This window comes from Scardinius erythrophthalmus, assembly GCF_964197995.2.
Source record: "Scardinius erythrophthalmus genome assembly, chromosome: 1".
Taxonomy (NCBI): Eukaryota; Metazoa; Chordata; class Actinopteri; order Cypriniformes; family Leuciscidae; genus Scardinius; species Scardinius erythrophthalmus.
Window position 1 is genome coordinate 57,358,656 of NC_138221.1, and position 18,265 is coordinate 57,376,920.

At 36.4% G+C, this 18,265-nt stretch overlaps 1 protein-coding gene across 1 annotated transcript in view; it reads left to right on the forward strand.

The window, feature by feature from the left end:
• Window positions 1-15,007: 15,007 nt before the first annotated feature.
• arhgap44a (Rho GTPase activating protein 44a) overlaps window positions 15,008-18,265 on the forward strand; it is a gene marked incomplete at both ends in the record, with an annotated part of 60,644 nt that continues 57,386 nt past the window's right edge. The window contains one exon of the mRNA XM_081364900.1: window positions 15,008-15,060. Coding sequence (XP_081221026.1) covers window positions 15,008-15,060 — 53 coding nt within the window. The remainder of the gene's footprint in view (window positions 15,061-18,265) is intronic.

Here is an 18,265-nt window from a genome sequence, read left to right on the forward strand (position 1 = left end):
AAATCAGAATGGTTAAGTTAAGGACTCAGTGAAGGGTTAACTAGCCAAAAATGTACTGTTAAAGTCTTCACAAATCAAAATACTGATGTTAGAGACTCAGAGAAGGGTGAACTGATTAAAACTGTACTGTTAATGTCTTCACAAATCAAAATACCGATGTTAAAGTTCACCCAAAAATGAAAATTCTGTCAGTAATTACTCACCCTCATGTTGTTCCAATTCAGACTTTCGTTCATCTCCGGAACACAAATTAAGATATTTTTGATGAAATCTGAGAGCTGGCTCACTCCTCCATAGGCTTATTGAAACTTGCCGTCCCAGAAAGTTAGTGAAGACAATGTTTAAAATAGTCCAAGTGACCACAGTGGCTCAACCATAAGTTTATCAAGCAACAAGAATACTTTTTGTGCGCAAAAACAACAACAAAAATAACGACTTTATTCAACTATTCATTTTCTTCTATGTGGGCCATGCACTGGTGAGTTCACATACTGTAACAGCGCAGCGCTTCGTTGTTGTACATCACACACATCACACACATGACCAGCGTCGGCCAATAGTGAGCCTACGTAGGCTACAACCCAGAAGCACTGCGCTTAATTCATTTTTGTTCAATAAATTTACTATCATTAAAATATGTAAATTTAAAAAATACAGAAACAAAATTATTTAAAAAGATTCTGAAAGCATTGAATGAGATCCCATCATAATTTACAGTAGTAACAATTAAATATGATGTTTTATTATTTGGAATAGCATTGTTTGAGAAGCAAACCCACTCTGTCAGTTTAAATCTAGACAAAAAAAATCACATCTCTTTAACCTGGCATACACATAGAACATTATAAATGTATATTATTAAAATCAGTTAAATGATTGTTAGGCTTCATAAACTAGGTCAGCCAGAACCGGGAACATTTCCTATAACACCTCCTCGTTAAATCATAAGAATAATGGCATCTATGCTAATGCTAGTGTCTCTGTTTATCCCGAGGTTTACTGTAATCAGCCGGACATGATCACAACGCATCCCTGAAGTGTCAGCAGAGATTTTGTCAACTAGACTTTACCCTGTGAAGGCCTCATCAACACGACAGCCATCAGCACTGATCCTCAACAAACCCGTCTCCATACAGGCGTGACGAATCCGATCTTCAACCAGATGGAACTGGATACATATTCTGAATGTTCCAATCCAATCCAATCCGACTTCTGACCTGTAATGCTGCCTGAATCATATACTCTGTTTGTTCGTTGGCCAGAGAAGAACCAACGGCCAAGAGGCAAACAGAAACATTTTTTCTACATTCTGTGACTGTCAACTGATTGAGTTTTGGTTCCTTGCCACTGTCACCTCTGCTTTTGGCTTGCTTAGTTGGGTACACTTAATATTCGACTATATTGTTGATCTGACTGCATTGACACCATAATACAGAACTGAACTGAGCTGGACGATGACATAGATAAATAACCTTTTTACTTAAGCTTACTTAATGAACTTACTTAAGCTGGATTATGATGCTATTTTCTTCTAGATCTGCTGTACAGCCGACACAAACTTTTTTTGCATTATTTTCCTACTATCACTGTAAACAACAATGATTGAAACAAACTGTATTGTCAATAGTGTTATATTAATAAAGGTGACTATTATAATATCATTATCTTTAAATAATGGTTTCATTATAAATATGGTGATTATCTCTAAGGTGGACAGCCAACATTATATTTGATATTTACCATCTGAATCTAACCATGTCATGTCAACAACTGGAAAAGTCAACCAGCTGTTTATTACTATGTTAATTATTGTGCCTTTGGCCCTAACAGCAGGGCCTTTTACAACATGATCTCATGAAAGTGCGTATATACCACAAATTTTATTTATCGCACCATTTGCATGCATATGCTACGCACTGTAAACCCCTTGGGTAGGATTAGGGGTGTGGAGTGTGTGCGTATTACACGCCATGAAGTGCGTATGAAATGCACGCGAAAACTGCGTATCATATGCATGCGAAAACTATTTTTGGTGTACAAATGGCACGAGAAATAAAATTTGTGGTATAGATACACACTTTCGGATTATCTGTTTATGCAGCCTTACAATCATTGAACTGATTTGAATAATATAAATTTATAATGTTCTATGTGCATGCCAAGTTAAAGAGATGTGTTTTTAGTCTAGATTTAAACTGACAGAGTGTGTCTGCTTCTCAAACAATGCTAGGAAGATTATTCCAAAGTTTAGGTGCTAAATAGGAAGCTTGCAAGTATCGAACTGATTGTATAAACAGGCAAGACTTAAAGACACATGCAAATGATTGACTTTTATGACAATGCAGTACCGGCCCGATCTGGCCAGTGACAATTCCATCGACTGTCCCTAGCATCTTTCACTGAATACCTGGACTCAGGAACATTTATTGAGTCCCAAATGCTTGAGTCAGAGTCAAGTCCAAGTAAAAATACATCCGACTCTGTGACGGGTCCATGTCCACAAAAGTCTACTCTAGTCCAGCCTCAAGGACCACAACTCTACTACGCATTGCTTCCCGACCAATTATCACTTGCCATCTTTAACGATATGTGTAATGTCATCGAGAAGGTAGAACTAACGACTGACTTCTGGAAACGAGCGCAAACAAACAATGGCAACCGAAGTGGCGTGTTTTGTAGCTACTGGCTGTCTTGTCTTCAGAAAAGCACCCCCAAAAAATTTAGAAAAATGAATCTTCAACTAGAAACCAATACCAATATCTTTTTCATTTTGCCATGTTTGAAAGTTGTGTACAGAAGAGCTTTTGTGCTCCTACTGGTTAACGTCACAGATGTGACAGAACCCAAAAATTAGGAGACAAAACCTCCTCCAAAAAAGGAGGACAGTAAAAAAAAAATTAAATATGCTAGTTTTTCTTTTGGGACGGTGTGAAGCGACCAGACACTGTGCCAGACACTGTGTTGCTGCTCACTATGACACACCATACGAGATAAAACAATCGATTCTTGGATCTTGATGCCCATTATCATTTACGAATCACCACGACACTCTACGTAAAACAGACCGTTCAAAAATTTAGCTGATATCGTGTATGAAATTGTATTAAATCCTGCATTAAAATTCAATCTGTTCTCACACAATGTCATAAGATTGAGAAGACAACAGAAAATCACAAAAGTTGTTTTGAATATTTTGACTGACTTCTGTCTTTTTTGGAGCTTGACAGCCACTGATCAGTGTATGCCTTCACTCTATGAAAAAGAGCAGTGTAAAACTTGTTTTAAAAATGTCTTCACAGGCAGCATCTATCCATCTTTACTGTCATGAAAAATATGGCCCGGCAATGCTTAATAAAAAAAATCAGTAACACTTCAGAATAATGGTCCGTAGTTAACATGTAAGTAATAGGAAGTAATAGGTAGTACTGCATTAACACCGAAATTAATACTATTAACTTGTGTGGAAGCAATATTAACTAAGCAGTAAGTAATATCTAATTTAGTTACAAAGGTAACAAAGGTAATACCTTGGTAGGTATTTGATTATTACTAAAGAAATATATCCTCATTGAGAACTACTTGTGAACTAAGAAAGTAATTTACTTTAAAACACTTTAAAATAATGGGCCACATCACTAGAAGTTCCTGCGGGATGACAAGGTAACGCTTGAGTAATTAGTGAGGAGTTAACATGTTTTTCACAAGTAATACAAGTTATTTAATTTTATATTTGACACATACTGTACAGACAAAAATTCCTGTGAGGCACTAATATTCTAACAAACACTGTAATCTGGAAGATGTGGTTTTGCACTTATTGCAACATACATGCAAGCAGTTTCTTCATTAAGGATGCAAATTGTTTTTGACAAGAGAACATCAATGTTTATATTCATATCCTAAAGAGAAGTCCTCCTCAGGCGGCTTCTGTAACATAAAGGTAGGTCTTTGGAGTCTGAGACATATTGAACTGACACTCAATAGAGCTCATAATAGTGAACTAATCCAATCATGAGTGTCAGCATCACTTCCTAATTGATAACCAATGATCATTATTAGTATTATTATATGTTTAAGTTTGAAATAAACAGAGAACATACATACATCCTTTGGCAAGAGTAGTAGTCACAATCTCAACCTGTAGCTAATGTATTTGGGGGGATATAATATTCATAAACTGGTTTCCACAAAGAACCCATTTGAGGCACAAGCTTCTGAAATGTTATGACCATGTGAGTAAAACCCCCCCACAATTGTTCACTTTTTAGACATGTTACTTTTGTGATTAGTAATTAATTGGTTATTCTTTCTTAGTTCACAAGTAGTTCTCAATGAGGATATATAGTAATAATCAAATACCTACCAAGGAACTACATTTGTACTAAATTAGCTATTACTTACTGCTTAGTTAATATTGCTTCCATATTAGTTAACAGTATTAAGTTCGGTGTTAATGCAGTACTACCTATTACTTCCTGCATAGCTACTTGTTAACTACAGACCATTATTTAAAAGTGTTACCAAAAATCATGTTTTTTCTTCCATTCAAGAAAAAAAAAATCATATAGGTTTCAGTGAGGGTAAGCAAACAATAATTTTTGGGGGTGAACTACCTTTAAAATTAGATCCACATACACAGGAAAACCACTTCATCCATCTTTCATTCATCCAATCAAGCATGATCTGAACACCTCTTTAATCTGTCAAACCAAAAGCAGAGCAGTTATCTGGCACCCATCACTGGTACTGTGAGCAATCTGCTCTCAAACTGTCTTATGTAGTTTAATGAATAGCCTCAGTTCATGTTGTCATTAAAAAAACAAAGAGAGGGCTTTACTTAGGCTTTCGTTCGCTCTCCTCTGTGTCAACACGATGGTAATGTTTTTTCCTGAACAGCTGCCCCACTGTTTTACACTTACACTGCACAAACCGCACACACACTCACTGCTGCACACCTTTGGTCATTCCTCTTCAGGTGTGTTTTAGACACTGCTAATTTAAGATGTTGTGCTGCATGTGTGGGCCTTGCCTGAGGATAGTACCTGTGACCTACAGACTGACTTTGGCAGTCCCACACTGTTTAAGATTGCTTCTCTGGAGGTCTGAATGACAACAGTGTCAAACATCTGAAATAGATAAATATAGATGTAATGATAATAGCACTGTTAGTCTGAGAATTCCAGTTTGGTGATTCATTTGACTGCAGGCAGTTTTGTGGTATAATATTTTGAGACATAAAATGTAATGTAGAAGCTCCTGATCTGACCTTTAAAGATAAAGTTCACCCAATAAATTTAACATTTTGTTACTTTCCCATAAAACCATATGATTACCTTTCTTTCATTCAAATTCGGCTTGAAAAGTTTATGGAATATTCTCTTCCCTATTGTGATGTATATCAGAGTGAAACGGCTTCTTGAACAAGAGAAAAGATAAAGTGGGACTTGATTTTGGCCATCAGGAATTTATTGGATGGTTGTGGTTTTCTATTGGTGGATCTCATGTGAGTGACGGGTTGCCCCGCCCTCAAAGCCAGTAAACTCATCATTAGAGTAGAGGTGTCACAGCAAGTAGAAGGAGAATGATTATCATAATAATACATTATTTATAATGTGCTTATCTAGTACCCAAAGCCCTACAAACAGTAGCAAATAAAACACAAAATTTCAGTACAAAGAAACAATAATAAAAAACCCTAATTATTTCAATACAACAAATCAATACAATAAAATACTAATAATATTAATCTATGTAAGCAATTTTAAAAGGATGGCTAATCTGGGAGAATTTCTAACAGTAAGAGGAAGTTAATTCCATAACAGGGGTGCAGCGACACAAAAACCTCTCTTCCCCTTTGGATTTTAATCTACATAGAGGCTGCTGACGAGTAAAAGAATCAGCAGAACAATGAGAACGAGAAGGTGTGTATGGGGTAACTAAGTCACATGTATAAGAAGGGGCGGTTCTATGTACAGCTTTGAATGTTAGAGTGAGAGATTTAAAATCAATATGCAGCTGAACAGGAAGCCAATGCAGATTATAGGCTAAAGCACCCTGTGATGCTGACGTGACGGAGGATAGGTGAGAATACATGCTGCTGAATTCTGGATGTACTGCAGACATTTAATAGATTTAGCTGCTAGACCAACAAATAGTGTATTACATTAATCAATCCCGAAAGTAACAAATTAGAGGAGAACGACACCATCATCCATAATACATTTGCTACCTTTATGTATAGCTGCTGGTGTGCCAAAAATAATAACCTCTGGTTTGGAACAATTTACCAAACCAAAAACCATTTTTATTTCCTGCACACACTCTGAGAGAAATCATGAGTTCACATTTACATACAGTATAATCAGATATAGTATAAACTATACATATTTGGTGTGCTTTCCGAGGAGAGGGCTTCGAGTTTGGAATTTGGCCCGAACCCAAAGCACTCCACCCATCCCTGGCTGGGATAGGAATAATCGAAAGTGCGGAGTTGGGGTGGAGGAGGGATGCTGGAAAAAATGTTGTGGAAGTGAGGTATGTCAGCTCTATATATAAGCCTCCTCTTGCACTGATTGGAAAGATTATCTGAATGTGTTCCTCCCGAACTTTATTAATAAAATATCATTTGTAGAGGTGACGGTAATATCGAATTTGGAGCTGATGTAAATTTGGGTATTATCAGCATTGAATAGAAGTGATACCCTAAGCCATATTTCCTAATGATTTGCCCAAGAGGAAGCATATAAATCATATAAAAACATATAAAAACAGTATAGGACCCAAGACAGAGCCCTGAGGAACACCATGACAGACCTGTCCAGTGTCAGTTTTGTTGTTTCCCAAGACAACAAACTGTAAACGTACAGTAAGGTCGGATTTAAACTAATCACAGTACCAGAGATACCAAGCCAACTCTCAAGCATATTGAGCAGAATGGAGTGGCACACTTTGTCAAATCTGCACACAGAACTAAAAACACTAAGATAGTGGAGGCTCCAGAGTCAGCGGAGACAAGCAGGTCATTTATTACTCGGACCAAGGCAGTCTCTCTGTCCCTTTCTAAACCCAGATTAAAATGGTTCAAAACGCTTGCTGAAATGTAACTATACCAGTAGTAAGGGAGATGGTCATAATATTCAAAATGTGGGGAATAATTGATGACAGATACCCCTTAAGATACCCATTACAAATGTTGGGATAGGTTCAAGAGTACATTTAGTATTATTCATTGGCATCACTCATTTCAAAATGCAATCAATGCTTACTGTTTTAAAGCTATACAGAATGTAGTTTCAGGAAAACTATAAATCTCAGGAAAGAAATTGATGAAAAAATGAGAGTTAGTTGACATGTAGTTGCAAAATTATAAGTAGAATGTCTAAAGTGCACCATCGAAAATAAAGTGTAACCCTTAAATGTTCATCACAAAACAATGGCTGAGACATTCTGCAAAATTATTTTTGTGTTTATTGAAAAAAAAGTATTACGAGTTTTGAACAACATGAAGGTGAGTAAATGTTCAGAATGTTCATTTTGGTGACCTACTGTGTGGCCTTAAGAGCTACAGTATTTACCTTTTTGTTAAGCTTGATTAAACTTGCCAGCTGTGCACTGAGAAGCATTCACATGGTTTCCAATCTATTTAGGTCTTACTTGTCAGATGAGGCATTTTTGTTACTTAATTTTACATATATTGTGTGCTCATTGCAAGCAGAAAAAGGCGATAAATATATGTCTGGTGTGACGCCAAGAGTAATGAGGAGGTCAATCTTCTCACTGGCTTATCAGGTCCATCGACCTTCCCTGCATTTAGCGTCTCAAAGCTGTGGAGATAACCATCATTTTCTGTCACCCTATCCACCTAGAAACAACCTTTCCAGTTTAGACTTGCAAATGCTTCTAATTTCACAGCGTTTTCATTAGCCAGGGTGCAAGGGATATCCATGACTCCAGGACCCTTTAAAGATCGAACTCACAGTCTGGTCTCTGTACTGCCCCAGTCTGGAGGAGCATCTTAATCCCAGTACTCTTGTTTAAAGGCATGTGCCATGCACAGACAGGTTGGTAATAACAGTGCTCTTGGCCTCTAACATTAGATGCTTTAGAAGTCAGTCTATGAAGCAACACACACTGTTAATGAAGTTCTTTATTGGTGGTAAGAGACACAGCTTCAAACAAAACTTCTTCTCAATAGATGGTAAAATGACACTCTTTGTGAAGAAGTTGTGGCCTTGGCTGATCACATATGTTCTGTATGAACTTCCCCTGCAGATAGTGGGAGGGTCCTGCTACAGGTCACAACCTGGACTTGATACCTTTAACAACAACTGTGCCCGTTAGCCTCAGTTAGCTTTGTTCTTAATCAGTGCTAACAGAATGAAAAGGATATCAGATAACAACATTTGCATCACAAAAAGCTACATCACACAGTGAGGAGGTGATTCATGGCTTAAGCACCGGGATTAAAGACATTCAATTTAAGCATTATGCTGCGTTACTTTCCCCTTGTGAAAAATAAGTGTGCTTGTTTTGAATGTGCACTTGTTGTGTACTTCAATTTTTTTAAAAACTGTATTTGCAGATAATATAATATTAATTTAAAAAAGGCCAATTAAGTGTACTTAAAGAGAGCACACTTTTCTTTTGTCATATAATGTCACACTCTTAAGAACATTGTAATAATGTCAAATGATAAGTTTTATTTTAAAGTACATTTTACATCATGTATGTATTTTAAAATATTTTGTCATGCTAAGAAGTACATTTATTTTTGTGGGTTGGCTAACATAGTAAAGCACTGAAGCATGATTTGAACTGTGTTAATCAATATTACATTTAAAGTTAATATAATTCGAATGAAACATTTTGCTACTTATTACAAATATATTTAAATACCTGACAGAAGTTTACAAAAATTACATTAAAGTATAGTTTAGTATATGTAAATGCTAGTCAGTACATTTGGCAGTAAACTTTATATTTCTAAAACAATAGAATTGTGACATTACATAATTAAAGGTACACTATGTAACTTTTGGCAGCTGTTAAAAAACAAAACTGCATTTTGCGGAAGATTCACCGGAGGTTTTAAATTTAGTGTGATTAATGTCAAACTTTCTTGCTCATTGTGACAACTAACCTCTGCCACTCTCACATACACACGTCAAAGGAGCCAGAGCAAGTTTTCTCTATTTTATCTATATGACAAGACACACGGGTGAGTGACATAAATACGCAATTTCCTGCAAAAATCATCCGGCTCGGTCTAAAATATACACACTTATAATAGGCGTACCATAGTGAATCAGGGTAAGACAAAAACACACTTTGGAAGAAGGATTGGTGATGAAAATGTTGTAAATGAAAAAAATAAAAAAAATACATAGTGTAGCCTACCTTTAATTCCTACTTTCAAAAAAAAAAAAAAAATCTAAATATTTATAAGATTAATTTTCAATGAATTCAAATAAACATACAATTAATTGCCTGAAAACATTACATTCAGATTGTATATAATAAATAAGTATATTATTTATTTCTGTAAAGAGGAACCTATTTAAAAAAAAAAAAAATATATATATATATATATATATATATATATATATATACATATATACTGTATATATATATATATATATATATATATATATATATATATATATATATATATATATATATATATATATATATATATATATATATATATATATGCCAAAGTGTACTTCTCTTTCACAAGATCGTAAATGTTGTTAACAGGTAATGCTAAACATTTATTTTTAATCAAATAAAATCAATAAGTGATTCAATAAGATTTCGACAATGGAGCCTATTGTAATGTTTGCAAGCACAGGTATGAAAAACACCTTCTGTATTAATCACTTGAAGAAGAAATAGCAGTTTGAGTTGCGATACTTATTTGTTGACAGTCTCACTCCTGCAAAGCTAATGGTAGTGCTGCCAGGTTTTTTCTTTATATCATCATCTGTATTAACATCAGGAAGATCTTTGTAGTCGGGAGTCTGCAATATCAGGCAGGAATATCCCACATACAAGTTTGAATGGAAAGCATGGTACTATCAACAGCGAAGGTCAGTGGTACCAAAGGTTGTGAACTTTGAGGAAACAGCTTTATTAGCTCAGTAACAGCTCTGCCTTCAGACAATCACCAGTCACCAGAGAGCAAAGTGTATTGAAGGCACAACAATAGCCTGATTTTAAGGTTAGTAGCTTATTTTCCATGTGATTTTTTGTAAATCATATGGTAAACACACTATCAGAAATGAAATTATATTTGCGCTGTTTTCGTGAGCTTTACGTTTTTCATCATATCTGCAGTATCCATTTTCCACTTTGACCTCTTCCCCTCTTACATTCCTGTCTCTTCTCAGAATGGCAAATGCATGATGAAGTGGGCTTTGGGTGGAAATACAGAGGCAGGGGTCTTTTGGGGGGAATGTACATGCATGGGACCCCCTTTCACATTGATTTAAGATAGTCAGGAGAGCGTCCAAAACTGCTTGTTTTCCCGTTCATGGTTCCTGCACAGGTCTGGCAGCACTAAAAGATTCGTCATTGCTTAGATGCGATTAACATTTGACTCCAGACTAATAAAAACGAATGACAGTGTTGGGGTCAGAGGGTCGAGATCAAGGCTCATAGGATGTCCTCTCGGTTTCCAGCCATCCAGATTAATGGGGCCCCTGTGGTAGGAGCAGCGAGTGGCTATTTTTCAGTATCACTTACTCAGTGACGCCTCTGAACCCTTAGGCCTCAGTGCACTGCCCACCTGTTGCCCCATTAACTACTAATGGACTGCACAACCGCCCGTTTGTAGGGGAGGGGTGATGCAGGGGTGAGTTAGTTTTGTAGTTTGAGTCCATTTCTTTGAAAATCTTTGATTGTTCTATTTGTAGTTGACAAATTCCATGACAAATGTTCATGAACCTTCTTCAACATAGAGATGTCAGTACCATTTGACACCAGTGTGTGTTTCTGTAACCTGTTTAGGCTAAAGCCTAATTATCAGGGAAAATTGTGCTTTAAAAAAATAAATAAAATAAAAATATATATATATATGAATGAAGAGTTCAGATGCAAAAGCCTCTGAGTGCCATCTGAAATTTTCTTCTAGAATGATCATTTTTATCAAGCTTGTATATTTATGTTCAGTAATTTCACTTAAATGACAATTAATAGGTAATTTTCATTGTCATTTAAGTGAAATTACTGAACTTAGATATACGAGCTTGATACAAATGATCATTCTAGAAGAAAATTTCAGGTGGCACAGAAGCCTATTTGAGCTTCTACAAGAACCAATGAGGTTCATTCTCGTGTGTTACGCAGCACGTTTGAGATTTTGCAAGAAACAATAAGGTTTGTTCCCCACGTGTCAAGCAGGTTCTGTTAAGCTTATGTTTATGTTCACTAATCAATGTTTGAATGTGAATAAAAGCCTAAATTCAATCTGTTCAATATATAAAGCAATCAAGTCTCTTCAGAAAATCTGGACCGCTCAATTGTTACGTGTTGTGTGGGAGAGACTAAACACACAAATATGATAAAGAAGGTAACAGGCTTTAATTTCCAACAGGTAACTCCAACAAGGTACATCCAGACACAACTATGAACAGACGAGACCAGACAAAGACGCAAACTGAACTTACATAGTGAGAGGATAATGAGATGATTGATAGGTGCACATCTGAAATAATGAGTGTCCATGACAACAAGCTAACTAAGGAAGAAGGAACTGATTGAAAACAAGAGTCCATGTGGTGTGAGAGTGTGACAATGGTGATCATTTTAATGAGAGCTGCAAGAGAAAAATGCTGTATATTCAGATGTGTATTATTATTAAGCAGGTTTTTCTGTTAGAGGAAAAATGGGACAAATAAGAGATTTAACTCTGAAAAGTAAAAAAATGATTAAATGCCCATGAGAATGATGTAATTCTAATGCAATACTATAAATTGCACTCTCAACCCATCTACCCATAAAACCTTTTTAAAAATCATTGTTCATATTTAAAACACTTCAGCTTGTCTTATTAAGTGGAGGTCATATTTCAGGATTCTTTACCATAGCAAAGTCTCTGAGAACCTGACAAACGTACTGGAGACTAAAGGGTTCCTCATGGTTTCACACATGGTTTCACATCTAATTCTTCACCTTAATTCTTGAAGTCTTTTGCAGTTAACTTGCGTCTTTTCTTCTCGACCTTTTTTTTTTTTTGGCCCTGCTGATCATATGAGCATTTCGCTGTACAGCATAATGCACATCTGTATATAAGGCATGGTTTGTTTGTTTTTTCACTTCCAGCCCTCGTTAACAATTATATATCACTTATAATTTTTTATATACAAAATGAATAGTAGTTAGTAAGATTGATGTGGTTTGGAACTGTAAACATGTGCTTGGGGAATAAAACTATTATCAGAATATTGACTTGCACATTAATTATGCATGCACTGTATTTGAAAAGACACATTTCAACCGCAACATCTTATTGTCCACAAGAGTCATTGTTGCTTGGACCCCGATGATTCCTGTGAGCAAATCTGCATTTGAATCAGTTACACATACAAGTGTCAATAGTAAAAAGGACAGATTAGAATGGAAAACAGTGCAGTGATGAGAGGCAAAGCAACTGTTATTAATGGGAATGCTAACGGATAGATTTCACCAGGTTTTATAGATCTTCTTTCCTGTAATCAACCAGCAAAAGTGGCGTTTTTTATATTATTAAAAGCTATTTCAGAAATAGGATGTGTACAGCACCAACATTCTGTTTCCAGCATGTCACCACAGGAAATTAAGTTGTCAAACCATTTCATTTCTTTAACCTCATGCTGCTTCACGACTGTAGGTGCATAGAACTGGATTAAAAGCATCTGTCAAATAATAAAATACATTTCTGTTGTGTTAGATGTGTGAATCACAATCATCTTAGCCTTTTGTCAAAATGAGACCATGTGGTAGCCTGTCATCACCATTTCAACGCCTCTCTATTTTAAAACTATTTGGCTCAGAATTCTCTTATATGTAGGCCTACATCTAACAAGTTTGATTTCTCGTCCTCCCCATCTTCATTTGAACAGTTTAATTGTTTTCTCATGCTCTGTAAAGCATCTTTGGATTTATCTTTAATAATTTTTTTTTAATAATGAGAGTATAAACTTGGCATGGTTGCATGAATAGGCTACATGCCCCGCTACATGATTTCCACTGTAAATAATGCAGTTTCTGGCTGTCAGGACTGTGGGTCTGTGGAAAACCCTTATCATGCAAGTCAAACTACACGAATGCAGCCACACGATGGCACTGTTATCTTCATAAAGCCCCGGAGTTCCGCTCATGCTCAGGTCCCAGTGGAAATTAATAACATTCTCAAAACCATATCTAGTATTTGTTCAGCTCCCAGTGGAAATAACACAAAGCAAAACTAATATCGAGTGTTCATATTTTGTAAAGTGTATATTTTTCTTTCTTTCTTCCGCTGGTTCTTTAGATAGGCTATGGATTTTTTACAGCATTTTGATACCCTGGGTTATCTGTAAGGTCTACATGTTTTTCCCCGCTCATCATAGGCTATTTAATCCCGGGTTACAGCATTAACGACCTTATTTGCATATTTAAGGTCAACAGCACTGACTGGACAAATCCAGCGACCTGTTTTAATTCTTGTTCTTCTGCAAAATTGTAGCCAACCATATCTGATACAAACAGCTAAAAAGAGGAGAAAAAAGGGTAGCTATCTTCATCACTCCACTTAATGCGTTGAATAGGTGTGTTTACATCCAAGATTTTTGAACAGATTATGCTTAATATCGCAACACTGTGTAGTATTATACCATAAATGTATGATATTGTGTGCCTTTAATCTGAAAAAGGTCAGAATCTGCTTAAGCAAACAAACAAACAAATAAATAATGGTAATAATTTTAACTATTCACTGTAAAACATTATGTGATCAATAAGCCTAGTTATGACAACATAGGCCTATGTTTTTACATTGCTTTAACTCAACAAAATAAGTTAAGCAATTTTAAGCTTTTTTCATATATGTTTCAAGGTTCAGTTCATTTTTAAGTTAGTTTAATGTAAAGTTAAGTTGTAAAGACTTAAACATCCAAGTTGATTGTAGCCTACTGTACTTAATTTTTAAGGCAGCAATTTTTTTACTGTGTTCTAGATTTGTGTTTATAAAATGTGTTTTTTAAAATAAATATTATGTGCTGATGTGCACTCATTGTCCGACATTTTCCTCAGACATGGAGACTTTAAACACAACGGGAAAGTTGCTGCTACTAGGCCTACAAACTTCATGAATATTTAATGAGGTAAGAACCTGGTTGTCTGTTGCTAGGATACACTGTATTTAGAGTTAACCGCGACAAAAGCGATGCGAAACCTGCTCTGAAGCAGAATTTCACAAACCACGGTTAAAAACATTGCTGCTCCAATTTAAAAACATGACTTGCCTCTTTACCTGGCGTTTAAGTAAGCTAGCCTATGAAAGCTGTATCATATAGGCTACAATAACCTATATTGTAAGACCCTTTTGAATCCAAGCATTGTTTACACAGTGTATTATTGACTACAAGCATTATTTATGCTACCAATGAATTGCACTGCAGTACAGACTAAACGCTATTAGCTCCACTGCATACTGTCCAGCATAAAAATAAATAAATAAAAAAACAAACGCTCCGCACATGGATCGTGTGTAATAAGACTACATTTCCCATGCTGCACCGCGCTCGCGTCGTTCCGCTGCTGTCAGTTCGCCGATGCGAGAATCGCCCAGCAGCATCTCAGCCGAGCAGCAGCGCAAACATGCACTGAAACACGCATCTTAGGACATTTCCACCCTCTTTCGGTTTGCCATGAGGGCGTGTGATGGGAATAACGGGGATGTTCGCACCGGATTACGTCTCTTTATTTTGAGAGAAATGCGGATTGTTTTGCGCTCGAGGTTTTAACGCAGAAAAAAAAAGATACAAAAATGAAGAAGCAATTCAATCGGATGCGACAGCTCGCCAACCAGACTGTTGGCAGGTGAGAGCTATGATCTTAAATACGATCATTTTACTGCGTGACGGAAGTTTTTTTTCTATCATTATCATTTATTTACAGAAAAGAATGGGGAACCATCCTTAGCTGCAGTAGCTTCCTATTCACATAGGCTATATTTTCCCATTCAAACTTTCACTGTTTCTTAATATAAAGCTAAATGCATATTTAAACACCCAAATGCTGGTCTGAGCCATCACTACTGCTAATAGCGTCATCTTGATTGCGCAATGCATCTGAAAATAGCTTTATTCATTATCATACCCATGCGTTATTATAAAGGCATAGCTAATTAAAGGTTGTGCATCCGTGCCTTGTGCGTAACGGGTTCACTGCAGAGGCAGTTCTTCCAGCAAAAAAAAAAAAAATGCTTCTCGGAGGTTCCCCATGGCACTGACACAACACCCCCCTCATGCACGAGCCTCCCGGATGCATTTCCATCAAACGCAGCTTTATGTAGCACTGCTGTATCAGCACACGTTGATTTGAATGAGGAGAATGACATGTCTCCAGTGCCAGCTGATGCAGTGGATGGATGCGGATGAGTGGGAAAATGTGAAAGGCGCAATGTTTTCATTGCACACTGATCTCTTAAAGAGAGGGAGAGAAAAAAAGAAGAAAAAAAGGAGGAGTTGGGTGCAGTACATCAGCAAGATCTGTCAGTGATGGAGAAGGTCATCGTTGCTTCAGAATGCATAGCTTTGAATTTCCCCGCACACAGAACTTATAATGCAGTATGCATTGCGGATTGCAAAAAAGAAGTTTGTTTTGGAAAGGTTGATGTGGTTGCCACGTTTATCCTGTTTACGCTGGAGTGGGTGTGCGACGCTTGACCTTTCGCTCGCCCCTCTCTTCTCACCTGATAAGGAGGGCTTGTCGTGCACAAGGCGTTGCATGGGGCCAGAAGGTGTGCATCGCTATCAGGCAGCTCCTTGCTGGGTGGTTATGCCAGCGTGATGTTGTGGGTCATCATTTCAGATGCGTTCTCAGTGGGTGGGCTAGTAGGGTCGGTTCTCTTTTACCGCCTCTGGCTGGCATCAGCAGGCCAGTGGAAAATGGCAAGCCCAGCTCCCCAAAACCATTTCCAGCTTTGCTCAGGGCATCTGATTGTGTATGTGTGTGTGTGTGTGTGTGTGTGTATTTGTGCGTAAGCTCTGCATTAGTATTCCCTACCTTTCCTTGGTAATGTCCAGGGAACTGTGGCAGCGGCCCACGGTGGCATTCTGTCTGTATAGCCGTGCGGTAATGAGAAACAACATGTTTCCTGAACAACACAGTGTCCTGACTCATTAATAATATGTTCCAGGGCCGGAAAGGGCATGTTGGATTGATGTTTGCTTTGGAAAATAGATTTGCATGTTCCTGTCAGGAGTACAGAGTCGCATCTCCCCATATCAGCTGAGAGTGACACTTAGAAACTGTGTTCGTGACCTTGACAGTCTTACAGAGGTAATGCAGTGTAAGAGATGTCCGATGTCTTTTGGTACGTCACTGACATATGTTAGCCATTATCAACACCATTTTACTTTTGCTTGCTACTTAAACAAATTAAAGTCAGCATGAGATCAAATTAGACTTTATTTTATTCATCTGTGTTACTGATCTCATTGCGAATGGTTTATATATTTTTATGTGATAAAAAAGTGCTAAAATTTTAATCATAATGTTATATCTTATTCTTCCTGTGATGACTGTCTTCGCTCCGCTGACGTGCATTCAGATCTCCCTTTATTTTATCATGCAACGCTCACTTTTTTATGCGCATGGAAAGAGACGCTAAAATGAGCATAAATAAAAAAAAAAATGCACATAAAAAAAATGTACTTCAATTTTACGGATCCATTTTTTATCCAATAAGAAGACATGCGAGAAAAACACATTTATGGAATAAATCCTTTTTTTGATTTAGCCTCAACAATGGATGTGATTGGATAACTGGACTAACCAGTGGACCAATCGCATCGCAGCATCTCAAATGTTGGTTTGATCCTTCTGAGATGCCTGAGCCAGAGTCTGCCATCAGAAAGATTTGGTTTATTTCCCTCCCAGAAGCGTCTCACACGATTGCATTCACAAACAACAACAGCATCCAAATAACAGATAACATGTCAGTGTTTATTGCATTTCATCTCTCGTATATGATGTAGCAATAAAGAGCCACAATGGCTTCCCCGATTGCAGCGGCTTCCATTTTTGTCTATTTTGTTCACTTAAAAACACATGGGATGGAAACGCTGCTTTATTCTCAAATGTTTTATGTGCATGGCACGGGATATTTGAAGCATTTGAGCCATTTTGATGTATTTCTGTTTTTATTCGGAATTTGATGAAGGTAAACTTAAAATAACAATTATTTATTAACTTATGAATGATATGTCTCCCATTATTTAACACTTGAGTTAAAAAGTGAAACCAACATTAAACAGATTATAAACAGTACAGTTTAAAAGTTTAGGCTAAGTATTTTTTTGTTATTATTTTTTTATTAAATGAATGATGATAATTTTAATCTTTTAATTTAATAAGGACACATTACATTAATCAAAAGTTAAATAATCCTGAAAAAAATATTGTATTAATATTTTTTCCACAATATTTTATCAAGTCTTTTGAGCTGCAAATTAGTAATGATGCTGAAAATTCAGCTTTAACATCACAGGAACATTATTCAAATAGAAAACAGGGTAACACTTTATTTTAATGTGACGTAGTTACATTACTTCATGTATTTACTATAGTAATAACAGTAAATTATGCATTACAAGTAACTAATCCTAAAATGAACCCTAACTGTAACTCTATAAGTATATGTAGTTAATTAATATTACTCAGTACTTATTTGAGTAAGTACAATATAACTACGTCACCTTAAAATAAAGTGTAACCAAAAACAGTTATTTAAATAAGTAATCATATTTCACAATATTACTGTTTTTTCTCTTTTTTTAATCAAGTAAAATCAGCCTTGGTGAACAAGAAACGTCTTTCAAAACATTAAACTAATCTTACCGATCTGAAACTTTTAAACAGAATTATTGTAATTCAGATCAAATTCTGTTTGGACGAGTCATGCTTGAAGCCAGAGCAACAAATTTATCACACTGTACTGTGATGCTGTCATCCTGCAATAATTCGCATCCCTTTATGTATTTGACATTTGTCCAGATGCTTTTATAGCTGTGTCACCCAC